This window comes from Athene cunicularia, assembly GCF_003259725.1.
Source record: "Athene cunicularia isolate RWA chromosome 3 unlocalized genomic scaffold, athCun1 chr3_part1, whole genome shotgun sequence".
NCBI classification, from domain to species: domain Eukaryota; kingdom Metazoa; phylum Chordata; class Aves; order Strigiformes; family Strigidae; genus Athene; species Athene cunicularia.
The window spans coordinates 98,273,307-98,296,576 of NW_020799097.1; the positions used below are offsets into that span (position 1 = coordinate 98,273,307).

Sequence of the window (23,270 nt, forward strand, 5' to 3'; positions counted from 1 at the left end):
TAGCACAAAGAAGAGACTGCTGCCCCTTTTCCACCTACTAATCACGGTTACATTTGTATTGAAAGAATCACTTGGTTATCAAGCCTATGTGATTGTTGTGTTCTTAAGCGAAAACAAATAAACACAGTAACTTCTCCAAACAGCATCTCTCAACAGATACCAGTGGGCTTTTCTGCATTTCTGTAAGACATCAGCTTAATAAGTTGCATCTGAATTTCAGACAAATAAAAATAATTATTCCTTTATTGTGGTGGGATTTCAGAACATTGGGATGCCCAAGTCCAAAAAAATAAGAACTTCTTTCCTGGGTAAGATCTAACCTGAACACCACATTTTTGCTAAATTAAAACAGTAAACTGAAGGTAAAGATTTGGAACTACAGACATAAGTTAAAAACATGGATGTGGATTCTTCTAATGGATTTACAAGCTTTTTGAAAAATAGAGGTAACACAAAGAACAGACATGTATCACTGCCTGGCCACAGGAGAACCTTAACGAACTCAGCAGGGCTAGGTGCCACTTGTATTCAAAGTATACGGAAAAGATGCTGAGGACTTGAGATGTTCATATCCAGCTATCCCCTGAGAGCTGTGAAAGGCATTTGCCCCTGCCCGGGGAGTGCTGTGTCATTACAGCCTCCCACATAAGGCATTGGAGTTTAATGCTTCAAGACATATTATTGCTACCAAGCCAGAGAGAGAATGGAAAAAAGCCAGCAAGGTTTTTAATGCAGGGCAACTAGCTGTTTTGTGGCCCTTAATCTACAGTTTGTAGTGAAACAGAAACCTTATTGATTTCAAAAGGATTTAAAAAAAAGAGACATTTGCTCAAATGACTAGGAGTCTTCATGAGCAGGAATTTGATCATTCTGGCTACTGCTTGGATGTTTTTCATGTTTAATGTGCTTTACATGGAAATAGGCTTTAGCAACAATTTAACAAATCAGTGCTGACAGACTTTAATCTTTGATCCTGTCATATACTGTCTTTAATCATATTATCTGTTTTCATCATGTGTCCCGTTGATGTGTATGTTTTATTTACAAGCTTAATAGATAATAGTGCCATGAACTAATATTTTGGCTAGATTTCAAGCAACTCACCAGGGGATACTGAAAGTATACAAATTGTCACGCTGTGGCAAAGAATAATGCTAAGTTGAAATATTCTAAGACATTCACAATATGGGTTTTTTTTAGTAATAACTAGTCTTGTTAGTGATTGAAAAAATTTCTGAAGTGGTTTAGCTCATTGTACATAAACCAGCTTATTTTGAAAGGAAGTTATCAGATGGAACAGAAAATTGAACAGTCATGGGATTACAGGAGAAACAAGGCTCACAAAGGCTTGATTTTCCATTTATGGACAAAAGACTCACATGAGCAATCTTGACAGACTGTTAAGTACCATGACGGTTAACATTTTAGGGGAAAAAGCCTCTTTTATGTGCTTAGGTCTGGGGCAATGAACAGTAAGTTTGAGCAGAAATAACCTGTAACTGAATAGAAATTGGGACTTGGTATTTTCTCCGATTATTTATAAATTTTGTGGGGAATCTTCAAAGAAATGCTTCATGAGTTTGTTTTTAATTTCCTCTCTCCTTTTTGAATGCCAGCTAATTCAAAACTGAACTGATGTGGCGGAAAAAAACAACCAAAAATTGTGATAGAAGTTTATAAAACAGGTACTACATTTTACCAAAATACAGCTCATGATTTCATTATCTAGTTACAGATTTTAATACAGCGCTATTCCAGGAATAGAAAATAAAAGGCAGTCTGTCCTGTGAATATGTAACAAATATTTTAAGAATTGGTTACAGAAAATACAGTAACTTTAGTCTTTTGAGTGCATGTGTTTTATTTGGCTTTAACTTCATACTCAGTTAAGTTCTCTTTCCTTATTAGATGTTATTTATCCATTAACAAGGTTGGCTATAAAGTTAAGTCACTACAAGGAGAGGGAGAGGGAGATTCGACCTGAAAATGGAAATGTAGTATGTAGCACTCCAGATTTCCCAACAGGCCAGCGGTTTCTAGTTCTTCTCACCAAAGCACGCACTTTTATCTGAATCACCAGGACTGCCGAAATCCATCTACACAGGCAAAAAGGAGTATCAAGAGAGAAAAGATGAAAAATGTTTCACTGGTGGCTAAGAAGTAAGGAGAGGAAAGACAAAAATAAGGGACACCCTTCTTCATTATCTTCTTCCTAGCCAGGATGCCTATAGTTGATGAGAAAAAAGGGTAGATAGATGTAGAATGGAGAAATGAAAGTGCAATGTGTAACGGAGTGGCAGTAATGCATGTCCCACTATCTCAATCTTGCTTTGTCATTTTTTCATCAGTGACGTTGCGTAGCTCTCTTCAAGTCCATTCCACAGTAAAAGGCCTCTTCAGGCCTTCCTACTGAAGTATAATTGATTTTCAGTATCTCTTGTGCTCGGAACTGCCCGACCAAAACAATGGATTGATCACATTTCCTAGATTTTTACTTGTGCATCTATTCCCCAAATTTATATCAGACCACTGAATCAGCGTTCATTCATAAAGAGGAATTCTACTGAATCACAATAATCAGGACCTAACTTCCTTAAAGTTCAACTCAGAAATAACCAATTAAATGGAGGAATCACATTTCCAACATTATCAGGGCATCATGAGGAAATACCGAGTTAAAAAGCTTTAAATTCTATAATTCCAAATTGCTTTTTCATTTAAATGCTCCATGTCATAGGATACAGGCAGCACTACCAGAGAAATCTCGTAAAATGTAATGAAACAGAGTCTGTTGGGATTGTTGAATATTCCCAGCTACAATTTTCTATCCAGATACACTTTTTCTTTTAGTCATTACATGAGATCTCAACTAGTCAATGTATAAGTACATTCAGACTTTATCGGTGTGTCCATTACTATGATCTTGCTGTTTGACTGATTTTACTAGGGAAAGGCTTAGGTATTTCCTCATCTTGTCTAAAAACGATTTAAGAGAACTTACCCATTAACATTTTTTTCTTGATTTTTTTCAACATAAAGGAACAATAATCCACATTCATACAATAACTTTCGTATATTCTATACATGACTTTTTTTTAGAAGATGTTATGATCTGAACATGTTTTTAAAAGAAATTAAATCTGCATCTGAGGCAGTTACCACTCACTGCCACTAGTAAAAGAAGCCCTAGTATTTTCAAAAGCTTAATTTTTAAGAGAACACATAATTCTTAAGAGCAAGCTATTTTTGAAGTTCACAGGTCTTTCCATCAAAAGGTGCTAACATGAACAAGGGTTTTATAAGCCCTTTATGAAGAAAGGCCACTTGCTTACAGAACTTTCATCGTTAGTCACGAAACAAGAAAAACAAGGTCTGGTTTTATGTGAATAACTTTCTCTAAGTAATTATTTTATGTCCATTTCAGTTTGCTGTGGCTGGAATTACAATGTACCTTGTGACTTTACATCAACTGACTGTTAACTGTTTCCTCCACTTTTAGCATAAAACTAAAGTGAATTAATAAAATTAAATTAATTTTAAAAATAAAAACTTTAGTGTATCAAACTTTTATGAATGTTCATTTATAGAGTCTATTAGTATAATTACAGCAGTTACAGAAGAATATTGTCTTTCTAACAGGCCATTGTCTTAATAATAACAATAGATTTCAGAACTGGTAAAAAATTATGCAGATGTGTTAGGGAAGCAAAATGTGAGGTTTGAAATGACAGTTGGATTATTACTTGCAACTCATTACGTTTCTACAGACGCTACCTTGTCAGAATTCAGGATCCCCGCAGTAGCAAAAAAGCTCTGCTTGTATGTAGTATTTTCAAAGTCCCAATCTCACATCAGTTCAGTTTCAGATCTGTTGGTACAAAAAGGCATTGGTGATTGGCTTTTTCTTTGCTCAAATTGCTGGTAAAAAACAAAAACTCAAAAAAACCCCAACCAAACAAAGGAAAGAGGGAAAGATTAGCTTCCATTCCTTCCTGTATTAAACAAGTGAGCACAGTCTGAATTCTTAAGAAAAGGGTTATTTTCAGATGGGGGATTTGAGACTACATGCACAAGAGTTACTAAATAATCTTGAAGGAATGTTTTCATCTTCTGTTTCTACCTTCCACCAGTTTCAAGTTGAGATATTCTCAAATCTCATTCACTGCACTGGGACTTGAAAATATTTAAGAACATACTGAAATCACCTTCCAGGATTTATTTTCTTAAGGCCCTTATTTTTATTTGGTAAGAAGATGATCTTGCCCATTGTTTTGGTTACCTGGACATTTTTGCTGCAATACAGTTTAGGTGGAGTTACATTTAAAACAAAAGAAAAAAACCAGTAATGCAGAGCATAGTGGTAAATGGGAGGACACAAGCTTATTAAGTTGTGTACCAATGATGAAAAATAAAATACCGTCTGTATTTAGTGGCAATACCTATAAAGTTCTGAATATAGTTCTAGGTAAGCCCCTGTTTGGGATGCAAATCAATCAGATTGGTTCCTGAAGAGCCATTTTACATTAATTACCCAATGCAAAAGATGACTTCTGCATACTCCATTTCTTCACTTGCATTTTAGTTTAACAGTCTGGTTCTATACATTGCTAACCAGCCAGTTCATTCATCCACAGTCCTTGGCATTCCCAAGTGGATCAGCCCTCACAGATTTAAAACAAACAAACAAAAAAGAACAAAATTCCCCCAAATCCAAGCAAGGAAAAAAAAAAAAAAAGCAGTTCTAGATAATGTTACACGTTGGCATTGGTGGTGTACCGTTTCCTGTAGGGTTCCAGTTTTTGTAGCTATATTTGCCCAGTATTAGGACCAGAGCAATCAGTGAGTGAGCTCTTAGCAGTCATTGGTTTAAACTCCTCACTAGATCCTCAGGTTAACTGCTGAAATCTGGTGCTACCATGCGTAGGATAAGAATAGCATGGCATTCTGTTTGTCATTTGTGGAAGTCTGAGTGTCAATTTGGTAATACCTGTGAACAAACCAAACATCCACTAAAGCTTTTGCACAGAACATAAATACTGTACTTTGTTTCTTTTGACAGGATAATTGAAGCTATCTGCATAGGCTGGTTCACTGCAGAGTGCATTGTGAGGTTCATCGTCTCCAAAAACAAGTGTGAGTTTGTCAGAAGACCTCTCAACATCATTGATTTACTGGCAATTACTCCTTACTACATCTCTGTTCTAATGACAGTTTTCACAGGGGAAAATTCGCAGCTTCAGAGGGCTGGAGTCACCTTGAGGGTCTTAAGAATGATGAGGATTTTTTGGGTGATTAAACTGGCTCGTCATTTCATTGGCCTTCAAACACTTGGTCTGACTCTGAAGCGTTGTTACAGAGAGATGGTGATGCTACTTGTCTTTATCTGTGTTGCTATGGCAATTTTCAGTGCACTTTCCCAGCTTCTTGAAAATGGGCTGGACTTGGGAACAAAGAATAAGGATTATGCCAGCATTCCTGCTGCTTGTTGGTGGGTGATCATCTCGATGACCACGGTTGGTTATGGTGACATGTGTCCCATCACTGTACCAGGAAGGATTCTTGGAGGAATTTGTGTGGTTAGTGGCATTGTTTTATTAGCCTTGCCAATCACTTTCATTTATCACAGCTTTGTGCAATGTTACCATGAGCTCAAGTTCCGATCCGCTAGGTACAGTAGAAGCCTCTCTGCTGAATTCTTAAATTGACTAACCTTGCATTCTGTTGTAGTTACATGCTAAGCTTTGTCTTAGAAGAGAATGGTGGAAGGTCCCTTCGCGTGTCCTCCTTGACTGGATGGTCCCATGGAACAACATTCTCGCCAGCCTGGAGAAAGCCCGTCACCATTCAGACAGGAAGGATGGCCATCTGCCTGGGGCACCTTGCAGGGAGAGGGACAGACATTTCGAATTTGAGAGAACAAAATTAACAAAAGAGGATTCAGAAGTCCTCAACCAGACTAGTTTGGTCTTCAGTTTGCCTTTTCACACAAAAGCAGAACAAAAAATGGGCTTAACAGTGAGATCTGTCGTTCCCATAATTACATCCTATACCATTCTAAGCAATGTGTAGCAGAAGTTTTTCAAATATTTCAGTATCTAAACGCTCTACAAAGGCATTGATAACTTCTTGCTTGAAGTTTTAATTCAGATAACCCAATTAGATACTGAAGGAGAATCACTGCTACTTTTGAGCTTTGCAACAGAGTAGATCTGGTTCTGTAACTCAGGAAACATGAAGAATATAGGTCTGTAGGGCAGAGAGTCTTGAGACCTGATGCTGATCTTTGATGAAGCACACAAATCTTCTGTAAAGCCAGTGAAGTCAGTGGCATTGCTCTGAACTTGGTAATTCAAAGAAGTGCAAGTACACCTCTGAATGTTATAGCAAGGATTTCTTTAGCCACAATTAATTTCTACTCTGGAACCAAACTGGTAGTAGAAGCAAGCGTTGTACTTTATAAAGATCAGCATAAAAATCAGGCATTGATAAATACATTTTCTGGTAACTTAGTGGGGGAGCTATCCAAATTTTACATACATTCAGTTCAACTTCATCCACCTGAAGTTACTCATGAGCATAGATATTTTTTTACCCCATTTAATTAAACATATCTATCATAGCAAAAGTTCTTGAAGACAAAAGATTCTATCGCTCGAAAGTCTGGAGAAACCACTGGAAACCAAGAGTAGTTGCTCCCTGTCAGATGAAACCCTTCATCACCTTTAAATTCTTCAATCCTTACTGAAGGATACACTTTAATGGAAGTTCTAAAAACAACTGTAAAAAGCCCAGAGCATACCAAAGAAAGTAAAATATAGAAGTGTGAGTTGCACTTGGCAAAATGGTATATTCTCCAATGTAACTAGAAAATGAAAATGAATCAAGTTAGGTTCTGAAATATCGTTCACTACATTTCTTGTGTAGTACTGCTTAATAGCCTTGTTCAGTATCATTCTGAAAGGCTGCTATGTAGAAATGTGCAGTTAGATACTAAAACACATTCAAGTCCAGCTTTACAAGTTTGGGTACCAATAAACATCAGCAGGGAGCTTTCTTACTAACTAACATGGAAGTTCAGAGTCATCAGCATAGTTGAACTTGGTGTGCTTGCCTGAAAATACTGCATTTACTATTACTGTGCTATAGAACAATCTTTGGTATACATATTTATTAAAAGCTTTAGAAGTAAAATGAGTACCACCTAGAAAACATATCTCGGGAATTGCTCACTCAAATAAAAGTACCACATTGGTCAGTAACTAGTACACTGAAGGCTCTATCCTAAGACCTGAAAATTCATTATCATTTTAAGTGGTCTTAGTCTTAAGTAGTCTTAAAGAATTACATTGCAAACACATTTTTTCTGAAAACCTGTAAAGAATTTTAGTAGCCTTCCTACAGATGAGCCTGACTTCAGTAGTTTTTCAAGACTACATTATTAACAAACGTTACAGCCATACCTCTGTTCTTGCCACTGACTCATTCTGGTGTTCAGAAGGTTAGCTTTGTAGTTCCCTGTACTACTGTATTTATGTCTTTTATATCAGAATCATGGCGTTCAGAAACTGGCTCCAGCATTCCACAGAGAGGTGAATATGAGATAAGCAAAAATTTCTTTCTTAGGTGAGATTCACAGCTGATGTTAGTTAGGCAAGTTGTGACTTCAGAGACACTTAGATGTTTTACACCAGCAGAGATGCTGGCTCTGTATTCCTGCATGTGTACCTATATATATCCTGCATATATTATATATTATAGTCAGTCAAAATGTTGGGGTTTTTTTCTCTTCACAAAAAATTTCTTCCTTGACAAAATTGAAATTTCAGACCTTAATCCAAACACAGCTGTTGAAGAAATGACATTTTCATCTTCTAATGAAAAGTTTATTTTGACAGTATCAAAAGCATTTTCAAGGAGAAAATAGCTATTTTTTTGTATTCTGAGTTTTTTTTTTTTCCCATTAAAAATAGGTAAAAAAACCCCACGTGAGAACTTAGCCCTACAGATTTTTGTATGCTGGTTTTCACACTTGGGAAAAATACTGTTTTTCATAAAACTCCTTAAAACTTACTTTGTCTTTTGTCCATGTGTTGTATTTAATCAGACCAGTACTCTGAGATACAGCCCTCCTCCCACAAAACACCCAAACCATCATCACGATGACAATAGTTTGAAATCCATACAGAATGTGAATATACTTGAAAGTATGTTACAATCTTGATTTCAAGACAAAATAAAATGTACTTCAGCACTACCTATAAATTTAATCTTTAGATTCCCATACAAAGGAAAAACTATAAATAAATGCACATAATAACTTGTGAATACCAATTTGCACAATGAATCATTTTGTATAAGCAATTAAGGACAGGAAGTTTTCAAAGATCCAGGCTCTATGTGATATACAAACGAAATGTTTGATCCTTTATAAAGTGCTTACCAGCTAAAGAATCCCTTTCCAGTGTAAAAAGATTACCTAATGAAAATAATCATGTAAAGGAGTAAATCTGTGGAGATTATCTTAAACTGTACTTTTTTTTTTTTTAACAGTTTATGTTCACTTTTTATATGGCAAGATGTGAACAGAATGACCTAATGTATTTTTTGAGTTATAATAAAATATTTTGAAACTGCTCTATATAAGCCCACTGAGGCGAGATACCGGGGTGGGGTTTTTTGCTTTTTTATTGTTGTATGGTTATCAGTGTGTAGACTTTAGTTTCCTTAGAAACCAAGTTGAAGTAACGTGATCTCAACAGTAGCCTTAAACCAGAATTTTATAGTAAGCAAATAGGGTTCCTGACTTCTAGTAATACATGTCATCTAATTTTCAATGGACCAATGTTTTTTTAGCGAAACTTTAAAAGAACTGAGTTATATGTGTAGTCAACACTAAGCATACTTTTAAACAAATGCAGCTGTTTTACTAAATGTTTACTTGAGACCATGTTTATGCAGACATGGGGTGCAGCGCTCTATTTTGAAATACAGCATTTCAAAGGCAAGTGAAGACAAGCTGGCTCATTTCTGATCATTGCCAGTTTGAACCCTATACCTGTACAAGAAAATACTTCATGGGCAGTACCTCTTTCAATATCAGAAACATTAACCATTGGAACAAATTAGATGAAATACAAATATAATAAAACTGGGGATAAATGAAGAAAGCTTATATAATTGTGATCCAGCCTTTCTGTTCATCTAAAATTAAAACCAATGCCAGTGAGTTTTGAACAGCCATTATATGTTTTGATGGTAACAAAGGTTACTCATACAGAATGTACTAGTTTCAATCCTTAGAACTGACCTATTGGGAACTATACATTGGCTGCAATCATTCAAGGTACTGCGTGCCACTTAAAAGCATTTGATCATTAATGAAATCACTGAAAGGAAAGCTGTCTAGGGTACATTTTCCTTCTACAGTTCCACAAGAAGCATCCTAAAAATCACAAAGAATAGAAGATTATAATTTCCCTTGATGTAATACTTGGAAACAGCATTGTCTTGATGAATACCCACCAAAAAAAAAAAAAAAAAAATTGCCTGATGATTTTAAACAGTTTTATCAGCATAGGGATCAGCCATTTAAATATGTGATATTCATTCTTACTGTACAATGGCTTATCCTGGTGTACATAGCACGAAGTTTGAGGAAGATAAAAATCCTGTTACTGTAAGATTCCTATCTTGATACCCATGTATTTAAAGGAAAAGATATTGGGTTTTCATATTGTGAATGCAGTTTGTGCCCATAAAGGAATTGGTCTTCAGCTTTTGTAGCATTCAACCTCATTTTTCCAAAATAAAACTAAAGTCCTTATGGGTTCAAAACACTTATCTCTTCTCCTCTGGGTAACAAGTACAAAAATCTTACCAGGTCTGAACGTGTGCCAGAAGTGGTCATATGCACACACCAGCCAGCTACATTCAGCAGCCAAACCAGCCAGTTTCCTGGGAACCAGCACAACGAACAAGGTCTGCTGTGCTATGAATTTTCTCCCACCTGGGAGGCTCAGGATAAAACTCCTGACTAAAGTTTGATCATCTGAAGTACCTTGAAAATTTTAGAATTATCCTTTCAAAGGAGCTTCTAAGAAGACATTTGCTGGAAAATTAAATAAGGTAGGCATAGCAAAAAAAGATTATATTGCTTTATAAAAATCTTTTCACTATGATTTTAAAAAAGAAAATTGACTCTCATTTTCTGTTGTTTGTAAAAGCAAACATGCAGGTCAGTATAACCCTGCTAGTTAAACTTGCTACATAAAACAGATCCCCATTTAAAATAAGAAAATTTAGTGAGAAAGGTCTTCCAGTTTTGCTAGAGCTGTAACAGTTAACACTAGCTGAATAGCTGCCCCAGCCCATATGGAAGAAACAACAAAACGCTGGTTTCACAGTGGAAAACTGATATGATGTATGGCCTGTGAAATGCAACACAAAATAGGGAATATCTTTTGCAGATGATTGGATAGGTTAAGCATCAAGAAGGCTGCACAGTGAGCAACAAAGACTGCCAGCCTGTTTGACAAGAAGTTTAAAGAGCCACCGAAGAAGAAGAATATAAATCTTTTGTCAAATTAATAAAATGTGATTGTTTGCAACTACGCATTTTAGACTCCTTTATTCTTTACAAATGCAAAGGTTTATAATTTTATAGAACATTAATTTTATATATTGTTCGCTTATCTGTGAAGAAAAAATATACTATAATTTGAAAAGGTAATAAATGTTTTTTGATGTGAATACAGAAATAGATGCATAAAATAACATAATAAAATTTGCTGGTCTTGTTGCTATATTTCATGGACTACTGGTCAAAACATAAATGTTTATAAAATGTGTTCTTTTTAACAAATTAATTTTGTGGCTATTCATATTGCTATTGTACCTTGGCAAAAACTTTAAACAATTTTTGGCTACTGAGAAGTCTGCTATTTAGAACCTAGGAATTTTACTCAGTAGAAAATTTGAATATTTTATCCAGAAGTTAGTCTGAGCCAAAATATAAAGTTACACCTACAAAGGGTTATTCTTCAGCAACTGAATATCTGTTATAATTATGGACAACAGAACTGTCAGAACAAAATTAAAAAGCAGCCATGTACCACAGGGATTATTTACAAGAACAAATCTGGAGAAATAGAGTGAATTTGGCTTCAAGTTCACTGAACTGTATTTATATTTTAAAACCAACACCATCAATATGGTATTCATTCTGGAATTTCAAAACCAGAATTATCATCAGTGCAATGCTTGCGTTATTGTGAACGGATCTGAGACACTCTGATGAGTCTTTAAATGCAGCCATTTCAAAAGTACTTCCAAAAATAATCACAACTAATGTTCTTTTTAAAAAAAATTTGAATATTTTGAGAGATCACTGAATTATGAACTATTTTGGCACCAGCCCACTGCATTATGAAAATGAACAGACTTTTCATTTAGAAATCATGAGCATTTTTATTTCTTGTATTTTATTTACTTGTTTTAAGTTTTACATAAAATCAATCAGTGAAGAAATTAAGCAGGTGTCCACATAGTAATATCAGTGTATTTTAGAAGTGTTTTTCTAAAAGAACTTCTAAAATATTTTGGAAGCAGAAGGGGTTTTTAATGTTTTGTTATTATTTACAGATATACTCAGCACTTGCACCTCTAGCAATCTGAGATGCAACAGTAAATACATAGAATACCCCAAAAGTAAGATTGATTCTTGCTGTCCTGGGGATCATTTAGTACATTTGTTTGCCACAAGTATTTTAAAAAGAAAACAGTAAAGAGGCTCATTAAAATCTAGGAAATCTTGAAGTTCAAAATTTGAATTCTTTCCACTGTGCCACAGAAATTCTCTGATTCAAATTTTGTATTTCTTTTCATTGTTCTTTTACAAATATTGAAGTAGCAACTAGGAACTACAGTGAGGACTAGGCTTCTGTTTTACTCAGTGCTCTACAGCCACAGATCAAAATTACAATTCTGCTCCCTAAAACCATATAATCCAGGACTGAAATACAAGTCACAAGCTGCATGCAGAGAACAGTGCAAGCAAACAACATGGCATTTCTCTGTAGCATAAGTGTAGCTTATCTATTGAGTCTGATATACTTTTAAGTACTAAGTATTCAAATACATTTTTTTTTCTCTCTTCCATTTAGAGAGGCTCTCAGAGAATACAGCACTTAGAAGACAGTCTTTTCTACATTGCTAAAGGCCTTGTCACCCGTACTGGCTGTGCCAAGACAGTACAGCCTCTAACTATGACTTTTGCTGTTAGGGTTTAATATTTGAACTTGATGACATTTGATGAGATGCTATGAATGGGTAAAATTGGGGCCATTTATTAGAATAGCATCTTGAATCCTTGATGCTATATAAGGATTCTATTATATAGATGTCATATAAAAGCAAAAGAGAAAAACAATCCCCACAGTATATTCACTAAGCATAGTCATGCAGAGACCCACTGAAAAGAAAAGCATCAGTAACAGAATTACTTCAAGAAAAAAACCAAACAACAACCAAATCTAAAAGTGTGGATTCCTGCCAGAGATTCTTGCTCATAGCCCTCAAATTTACATGGATTCCTTGAGTATCCCTGCCTTTGGGTGCAATGTCTTTAGGGTGTACCTTTGGGCCCTTTAACAAACTAAGCCTATAGGTCACAGCAGCTTTTTGGCCTCCACTGACTCAAGAAGCTTAAAAACCATACACAACTGAAGAGAAAAATCTTCTTCAAGGGAGTCAGTCAACCAGCAGTGAACAAAAGCTGGCTAAAATAAATCCTGTTTTTTTTACAAAATCTATGTGTCATATGGGTTTTGGAAGGTTACATTGGATGTAAATGCCAGATTACCCTTCACACATGACCAGGGGCCATGAAGCTCATCTGCTTCCTTCTTTATAGCACACTCCAGTATGTCTCTTGTTTCCGACCTTTCTCTTTCTCCTTTCACCTGATACTCACTCAAGGAGCATTAAGGTTAAACATTAACATTCAGGGACTGAGGCTGCTGTTACCTTTGCCTTCTCTTCATACAGATTGTCCCATTCACATTTCAAATGCGGTTCAACTCCAGATTAGATAGCTGAGAATAAATATCCATACATTTCTCTGTCTCAGTGTAGGATAAGAAGATCTTTCCTCCCCCACAATAAATGTCATATATAATGGGAAGAAACAGTCATGCAAAGCAAAGCTTTTACAAAGCAACACTAAATAGCCTAAACCATCCACATCCCACCCTTCATCTACAGTCTTATCCTGGCACCTTGCATCCTGCAGCCCATTCAAATCCTCTCACAACTCTGCAGTAAAGATCACCTATCTGCCTTTGGCCACCTACTCCTGCCAACATGAGTGACAGCATGTTTCCACTGGCTGGTCCACATCCACCATCATGTAATAGTCATGCTAGAAGCCACTAACAGCCTCAAAAACTGGTAGGCTTTCACTCTAGTATTAAAGATCCCAGTTTAAGATCTATAAGAGGAATTACTACTTTTATGTTCCCTGCTTTAGGGATTTATCCCTACTTAAGAGTTCAGGATTGTCATGTGTACTGAAAGAACACTGCAGAGAACGGGTGGAAGACTAATTAATTAAAGAATAGAAATGGGGTAGAGGGATAGGGAGAGGTTAAAAGTACTAAATACAACAATGCGAAAGGCTCTAAGATGGTAATAGAGTCCTTTCTGAGTGAGTCACCAAAACCTAAGAATATGCAATGCAGATACTAAACACAGTAAGGCTTCGCTGTGCTTTTTAGCCCTCTTCGCCATCACTGCTGCTGCTCTGCCATACCCTCCCTGAAAACATGTCTCTGCTTTCTTCCTTTGCCAGACTTTTTCCACCCAACTCCTTTCCTCTTTTTTTCTTTTTACCCTTTTCCTAGCTGCCCCATTTTCCTTCTGCTGCTAGCCACACTGGCAGACTTCTTGCACTGACACCAAATATTTCCGAAATCACAGTGCCAGCCCACTGTCTGCCATCCCATCCTGCCCATTCTATTTTGTCCTACTGTCATTTCAATAGGGGTATGCTTATATAAACTGAGCATCCTGCCCCTTGAGGAACTGCTAAAAAACAGTTTCCCAGTCCACTCATGCCTGATAAATATAACCCAACTGATACATGCCCAATTTCCTTTCACCCATTTCTTTGGTTTACATGCTGTGACAATAACTTGTATTGCCAACATTTGTGATTTACTATTTCCCTCTAAATGTCTTATGAATGTGTCTGCTTGCAGACGCAGTCTCTCAGATCAGAAGTATAAAAGAGAATCTGGCACCATCTCATTGCTTTCAGCAGTCACTTCCCTTTCCATCATGTGCTAATAACTACCAAAAAGCATACGGCATCCACAGTAAGGGAATCTAGGGACTGCAGGCTCCAACACAAAATACACATAACAGTAAACAGAGGGCTCTGACTTAAAATCTCCCAAAAAGTCATATCCTTTCCTTTCAGAGATGACCACTGGAAACTTCCATGGAACTGTGCCATCTCAGCATGGAGGGTCCCTACCCTAGTCTTTAATCATGATAGCTGGCACACCAAACACAGCGTTTTGCTGCTTACGTAGGCTAAAATTGTGGTCAGCACCATGTCAGCCAACTCCACTCCATTAGCACTCTAAGGCTAACAGCAACATATGCAGCAAATGCTGCTGTGTTCAGCTCTATAACTCGGGCTCCCAAGTCACATCTTTATCCATTTACTCCTACTATTTTGAAGAAGGATATACTACAGATACTTACTACTTTACTTTTTAAAAGAGTATGAAACAAAAGCTCAGCTAAAGCACCATAAATTGTTTTGGAGACTAGAGTAAGAAGATAAGCACTACAGTACTTGGTTAAGTATTTTCACTGCTCAAAGGAGAGATACAGATCTCCTGAATCAAAAGATGTTCAGTTTGAATGTTCAGAGGCAAAATTGCATAAGTCTATTGTAGAAACCTGAAGTTATTTACCAGTAGTCATAAATAACCTGTAAACTCTCTACTAAGTCTTTTATTTCCTCCTCATCTATCAAATGTGCAAATTACATATTTTTTTTAATATTTAAGAAATATTTTTTAAATATTTAAGAAAGTTTTTTAGCTTTAAGGCCACAATCACCCAAAAAAGAACAAAAGGGAACACACATAGGTTCAAATTCTTTTATGTGTGAATCAAAGTCAGCTCTTAAGATTACATTGAAAATATATGGGACCTTAAGTAAAACCTTTTTAATAGCGTTTAGACAATGTTTCCCTTGTCTCTACCCATAAAACTTTCGTGTAAGGCAAGCGTGTATATCTCACGCCTAATTTATTTCTCCCTGAAGCACTACAAACATGATGCTAAAATTCAATAACCTAGTGGAAGCAAAGAAAGAACTTGGAGTAATTTGTCTCCCATTATTTTAGTGTAACCTCTACACTATAAGGCAAGTGTTCAGCCAGGGCAAAGAAGCTTGAGTTTGTAGCTTCAAATTATGTTAATCTGATACCATCTGTTTGGTGGCAACTGTATCTGGGACAAGCAATTTAATGGGGTCAAAGGAGTGCCTCCAGCAATTCTGAGGATGCACAGAAGCAAGTTTCCATTCTGCCTTTGAACAGTGAGCAACAAATACTGTAGTCTAAAGGAGATGGGGAATCCTTCAGGAAACCATAATCACATCAGATCCACACTGTAAAGTCTAAAAAGAGAACTATACTGGGGAGGGGAAACAATCAAGAGTATGCAAAGTAAAAAGCAAGTAAAATCATGGTGCCAAATTGCTGTTTCCACACCTCCTCACCACCCCTTTTTAGTTCCCTCAGGCTGCAGAATAGGATATAGCACTCTTAAATGAACATGACTGCACCACCAATGGTACTGCAAGCTCTGATACTCCCTGCGAATACAAAACTCAGATTTTCCCATTAAAAAAGCCCAGGCTCTTATATATTGAGCCAAATGAAACTCTCTGTTAGCAATTGGCATCACAGAACCTACGCAAGACAAGGGAGCCAGATACAGTTCAGCTAAATTTGCTGTGAGAAATCTTTAGGAGGGAGGATGTTGTCAAAAGACATTTTTTCAAAAAAAAATTTTTACTCAGATGTTAAGTGTGGTCAGCAATTGAATCACACTGCTTCCATCCACGTACACATACCTGCACTCACACAGGTCATCTCTTGCTTGGGAAGAGACTATAGATAGAGATGCAAAGTGCAGTATGGAGAACCCCAGTCTAACTATAGGCTTTGTAAGGCTGTGTATGCTCTGCCAAATAAAAGTTTCTGCACAACGCAGAGGCAGATGTTGCAGGCAGCATTTACATGGAGGGCTCCCTATTTCTGCAACTATCCAACCCTTTAATGTGTGCAAGGACTTGGCTCTGGAACAGCTCCTTTCAGCTTTCCCTGCTGTTGCTCCACTCACTCCAGCACACTTCAGTCCGCTTTTATGCAGAGATGCTACTCAGCTTCCCTCCTCCCCTCACTCCGGACTTTATCTGTGTTCTCCCACAGTTACCTAATCTTCTGAACTTCCTTCTCCTATGCAGGGGTAATGCTGTGATAAGGAGGGAGATAGTTCTTTCATCTGCTTGTACTCCCGGTTTTACAGTGTCACTATTTTGATGTCATTAAGGAAGCACAGACAGGTATACAAGAGCTGACAGAATATTTTAAAAGGAAAAAAGCCCCACATTTAAAATGTGGCAAGACAAAGGGGAAATGCATCAAAAAACCTGCAAGACTTCCTGAAACAGATCTGAGTTACATTACCTCATGAAGAAACTAAACCATAAAAGTTACAAGCTTGTAGGATGTCAGTAAGACACCAGGATGCTGCAGGAAAGATAATTAGGAGACTGTCAGTTGTAAAGGTATCACAGGGTAATGGTTCCTACTGCTGGCAGAACACAATCATCAGAAAGAAATGTAGTCAAAACTACGCATTATTTTCAATGCAGGAGACACTGATCTCATGGCAGCAATATATTTTTGTTATGTTACCCCTGATGTGCTAGACGATTCATAAAACAAGATTATTTTCTATAAGATTTCTCTAGTAACTAGACCGTTGACATTAGTATTACTAGATTTAAGTACACTTTTTTTTTTTTTAAATCCCTTAGAGTACAGCCTGTTGACAAATAATTTGGGCAAAGTTGGACCTTCTACTACGGTAATAGTTCAGCCAGCTCTGAATGGCTTTACCCCATGCCATTACTTGGAAAAAGGATTTAGAGGTAGTAGCTGTGAATGAGATTCTAGGCAGGCATTAGGATCTATAAAATCCATCCTCACATCCCATCTTCCACAATTTACCAGGTTGTGCCTACTGTGGGAAGCAGTGGAGACAAGAGGAGCAATGTGCAGAATGGCACAGCTGATGCTGAGGACCTGACACCCACACCACACACATTTCAGGGGGGGTACTTCAGACTAGTTCTAGTTTGGTCCTATTGTCTAAATGCTCGTTACCAATTGGAGCACATTAGGTGTGTTCCTTAAGTGCATTTTACAGTCAATGAGGAAGTCCAGCTTCATCCAAGAAGACAGCCCACCTGTAAGCTCCAAGCCCACTCTGTGATACAAACCAAAGCACAGGTATAACTTGGAGGTTTACTTCAAAAGTGTATTTCTGCTTAAAAGCTTCCCAGTTGAGGACATCTGGAGGGAAGTTCTCTTTTTGCTCCTTAGGTTTCAGCTTCTCCTCTGTAACATATTGGAGATCTGCTGTTCTTAGCCTTTGTGGATCCACAGGACTGCAGACATTTCACTGGAGCTGCAGGTCTAGGCTTGTCTTAGACTACATCTTGGCTGAGTGGCCATGGCACACTGCATGGTCCTGGTTCCCCATTCACTCCGTTTAGAGACTGAGCCAAAGGCTGCAGTACCCTTCCCATGGAAAACTTTGTCCAGGAGCAAACTGGGAGATGACTCTGGATGTACATCCTAGATACATCCTTAGCTAAAATGCAATCAAAAGATTTTGCAAGACACGTCTAGTGCTCTTACAAGGATGCTTGGATGTAGAGTACTGCTATTTGATGGCACCACTTTAAGAATTATTAGTAAACAGTGATCCTCTGGTGAAGAATTGCTGTTATTCTTGTTTCTTTGTCCTGAACAGCATGGATTCAAGGCACTCTATTAAACAGCATTGCCTCAGCATGTACCCATAGGTCACTCTGCACTGTGTTGAGGGTGGAGTGCTAACAAACAATTTATATCTTCTTCAGGAAATTACAACCCAGAAGTTACCAGCTTTTGAAATTTATTACCTATGATTGTCTTTTAAAAAAATCATCATGTGAAATGAGGCTTTCATCTATTCATGTTCCTTATATCCTGAGGCATGAGAGAGAAGCGCTAAAACATGATCACATGCTAAAACGTGAATAACTGACAAATTGTTAAACCCAAGCTCATGATTTTTGAACAGCTGGTGCTGGTGATCCTGCATGTTCACTGATCATTGCCTTCTCCAAGGAACTGTTAGACTAGATACAGGGCAGTGTAACTGTTGAGAAAGGATAAATTAAGCCCCAACATAGCTCTATAGAATGTACTGAAATGTGACTGATAATAACTAAAATTAAGTGACTAACAAGTGGGCACTGGACCAAGAAAGCAAAAGACTAGTGTATTCAAGTCAAGCCACCTGGCATACACTGCCCCATGCGTTAGTTGTTAATACTGAGGAACACTGCCTCAGACCATCACAATACCCTACTATCTATCTGCTTCATACTACACAAACGTACAGAACATTTCCTCTAACACATGTGCAGAGAAGGTTTTTCAGGTCTATAAATCTTGACTTATCCAGGAAAGTTGTTACAATACTGCACTAAGGATGTGGTTGTCTCTGGACAGCAGTCTGTGGATTTGCGTATGAAAAGGCTGACAAGAAGAAATGAAATACAAAGACAGTGCCTCATCCTCGCAGTATTTACAGCATATCTGAGAAAAATAAACTTCTGCTGCAGACTGTCGACTGTTTGAGAAAGTAGCATTTATAGCCTAGGGAGGGAGAAGGAAGAGGTGAAGGAAGACTTTGGCAGCAGTGTGAAAGCAGAAAACCTTACAGATCCATTTTACCTCTCGATGTCCAGAGATACTGCTCACTTTATTTGGGAACCTATTTCACTACCTGTGTAATGTTTAAAGGAAAAGTTCAGGCAGAATAAGGTACTACCGTCATGAGATTTCCATTATGATTGTAAAGGAAAAAGATACATCACACAGAAATGTCGACCTATGGTTGTCCCCATCAAAGTCAACAGCAAGAGGCAAAGTATCCGGCCTTCCAGTACAGTATTTCTGAAGTGAGAAGTGTTATATGCCACAGAGATAGGGCCTGGGGATTTCAAGATTACTTGCTCAAAAATAGGGCTTTTAGGTAATTATTATTTTACTGACAGCCAACTTCAATGTTTCAATCAGATGAAAAACTTACCTTTGCTTCTGCAATCCTGAAAATAAAGGGGAAAAAAAGGAAAGACAACAAAGCTGAAAAGTCGTGAAAGCAATATTTACTGTAGGTTCCTATAATGCTTTTCACATCTGGAGACTGCAGGATAGAAGAATACTTAATTGCTAACCTGGAATAAAACAGTGCTTTCACAATTTCCATTCTGCTTTTACACAGGTAAGACGTAACTGCAGAGAGACGGTATATAAAAAGAATAACTTGCTACTCCTGAGGCATTATTCAATCATTAAGCTTTACAATAATTATACCATTAAGTTTTAAATTCCTTAATTTACTTTCTCAGACAAGTTCTGCCTGAGAACGTGGAAAGAATACTATACATGTATAACGAGAGGGAGATACCCCCAAACAAAATTCAACACCTTTAAAAAGATTCCTGATCCCCATCATACTACAGTCAACACAATGTCCTTATTACCCAAATTGCTAATGCTATTAAGCAACTACTGCTAGCAAGTATTTCACAAGTAGAAGCCTTATGTCAAGACAAAGAAGTGTCCATAAAATAGAAGTGAAATATGAAATTATTTCTTAATTCATAGAGAAGAGCTAAATGGCTGTCTCTTTAATCCCATCTCCCTCAGAAAAAAAGCAAGAATTTTGTTATGAGAAAGATATAGTAAAACCTTTGGTTAAATTTATATTAATATTAAAACCTGGTTTTATTCATTTTCAGTATTGTTAAGTCTATCAAAGAGAAATCTCTTTGTGGACAATAGTAGTCTATTTCCAAGAGTCATCTGTGCTGTATTCAGTATATATGGGCAATAAAGCACCAATAAATTCACATAAAGGTTTGAGAACTAACTACTGCCATATTCTGTGCATGGACTTAATTTCTTTCAGTTGATAACATTATTCAAATGGAACATGTTTACAATGTCCCAGACTCTTGAATTAATAGAGCTTATGCTTGGTGATCATCTAGTTTGAGGGTTTGTATATATTATGTATACACAGACACACAAAGCAAATATTAAGCACATCCAATCTAGTACTCTTAAAAACGAGTACTGCATAAACAAAACATAAGCACACACGGCAATTTCATGTTCTAAATCCACCCACATAGTTGTTCTCAGCAATTCAAGAACAGAGCTGCATGGGCAGATTGACAGAATTTGAGTTACAGACATCTGTGCTGAAATAATGATCAGCATATGAAGGTTTTGTTCATTAAGCAACAGAATAAGGTCTTGGGTTTTTATTTATTTTATCCTCAAAAAGAAAATAAATACACAAAAATCGCAACAACAAAAAAGAAGCTCAAGGTACTCCACTTCTTTCATTCACTCTCAGAAATCTACTCCTCTCGAAGCATAATCTTAGTGCTATTCCAGGAACGAGCCATGATAAGCAAACCTGCATGTATGAAACCAGTTACCTTAAAAATCTGGAAAAAATGGAATAGATTAAACTACAGTGTAGCCTGTAGGACAGTATTGTCTTTAGCTGCTGCCAATACCACACTGCAGATGAAGATATAAAATCCCTAACAGACCCAATGTAGAACTGCCAGTCCCCATAAATTATTGGTCTCAATGTCTAGAAGTCAGAGCTCAGCTTAAAGTCCAATGCAGGAAGGCTTTGCCTTCCAGGACACTTTGTTTGCATTAAATGTACATAGTTTTACGGTCCACAAAGATGCCTGGTCTTTCTTTGAACCATGGTAGGGTGAATGGCCTCATTTTGCCCCAATGACTTCTCATGGCAGTAAGTTTTACAGTCTATTTACCCATTATGTCATCAAGTCTGGTAAGCAAAGCAGTCTAGGCAAAAGTCTAGAGACTAAAGCAAAATGTGGAGAAAAAGCCTAAGGCAAAACCAAGTTTCTTCCTTTAGAGGAAAGACTTTATGCTATTCTGATTTTACTTTCCTTTTCACAGAATGTCCCCATGCTCCTGTGTTGCACGAACGACAGCAGAAGCTTCATTTATAACTGTAATTTTATTCATGTCATCCTCCCATGCATCCTTCTTGCAAGGTAAACAATTTCACATCTTCAATTTTGTGAGCTAAAACAAGACAGAGGCAGCACCTAGGTTTTGTTTCAACAGCTTGCAGCAGCAGTTTCACAGCTTACTTTTAAGCATCATGACTTGAATTGATTAACTGAAAAAGGGAATAAACCTGTACGCTTTTCACAGCCTCCTTGGAGCTCCAGGGTACAAACCTTTATTTTCCACAGCTTTCCATCAATATTGAATGACTTTTCAAGAACTTGATTCAAGAGCATCAACAGAGCAAGAACGAGTTATACAATGGCATTATCTCCATGCATGACCTGCCACAAAACCTGTGCTGCTTTGGAATTATAGCAACTATTAATGTTGGAAAAAAAGGTGGAAGAGCAAGATATAAAACAACCTCAGTAAGTGAGCTTGCCAGGCGCATCTATTTCTTCTGGCAAATGCTGAAATAGCTGGACAGAAGGAGCTATAGTGCATCTACAGATAGATATGCCCAGGGAAGGTTCCAGAGGAATTATAATATGAGCCAGATCCCATGCATTTCAATAGGTCAGGCCTGTTACGCACAAATCTAGCAATGATTCACAGCATTCCACTCTAAAATAGGTATACCTCATCTTCAGGGTCTTCTGCTCCATTATGGGCAGATTTGTAATCAAACATAACTTCTCGTTTAACTTTCTCAGAAATAAGTACAATCCCAATCAGCAAATTCTTTTCTACCATATATTATGCAGCACATGTTCATTAATGCTCCGTAGTGTTGAAAGCTGCAGGGATTTCACAGTACTTCCTGTAATGTTTACAAAATATTTCCTACTTAATGAACAAATAACATATCCTCTCCAGTTAATGTTCTTAGCACTGAGTCAGAACATCAACGCAGGGTATCATGTATGGAACAACCAGCTGGTTCTCTCAAAGAAAGGACAGCAGAGACAGGGCTTGTGGAACTGGTCTCACCAAGAGGAAAATCTGCCTCCAGGGCAACAGGCACAGGTAAGAACTAGTGTAGCAGGACCTACACTTTAGGTTCACTGCCCGGCTCGAACAAGTAAAGGGAAACACAGAGCTCACAGGGGCTTTCCTTGTTCCTGAGCAGTGGTTACCCTGTACAGGACATGGCTGTTCACAAGGTGATAAATCCAAGACACAAGGCTCCATTTTGCTGCCATCAAGCTCAAATTCTGAAAACTAAGTAGAAGGTGTTACACAGGTGAGTAAAGAAGTCATATCATACATATTTTAAAATTTTACTTTCTAAAACACCTCCGATGAATAGATCTTCCTCTAGCGTATAATCAAACAATATTTTAATAGTTCTCAGTGCATAACCACAGATTTTTACAGCAAGTATATCTGCAAAACTGTATGTGGGACTCCTAATAGGCAATACTTTAATTTTTTAAAAAATTTAAAATTTAAAGTGCGGGTCACTAATGACTATTACCAACAAATTCTAGATATCAGATGTATTCTAAAGACAGTAGTAGAGAAAGGAATCACCTTATAAAAGCAGAGACACAGAGAAAATAAAACGACTCCTTCTTAATTGCTATCAGAAAAGAAACACTTCAAACCGCCAGCGCTGACTCAAATTCCAAATACCGGGCGGGCGGTAAGGAGCACAAGGCGCACAGGCCGCCCGCCCCTGGCTACCCCCGCGGCGGCAGGGCGGCGGCCCGAACGAGGGCCGGAGCCGCCAGCCCTCAGGAGGGGAAGAGCGGGCTGGGCCACCGTGGGGAAGCACCACAGACACGAGCTCTGTCCGGCACCCGCTTCCCAAGCCGCCTCCCGCGCCCGCAACACCGC

The 23,270-nt window shown here is 37.6% G+C and overlaps 1 protein-coding gene across 1 annotated transcript; it reads left to right on the forward strand.

The window, feature by feature from the left end:
- Positions 1-397: 397 nt before the first annotated feature.
- On the forward strand, positions 398-9,449 carry KCNG3 (potassium voltage-gated channel modifier subfamily G member 3). Its single transcript, XM_026844620.1, has 4 exons — positions 398-446; positions 1,909-1,997; positions 2,081-2,160; positions 5,060-9,449. Exons 1-4 carry the CDS (start codon positions 398-400, stop codon positions 5,703-5,705), a joined length of 864 nt encoding a protein of 287 aa, XP_026700421.1. The 3' UTR covers positions 5,706-9,449.
- Positions 9,450-23,270: the final 13,821 nt, after the last annotated feature.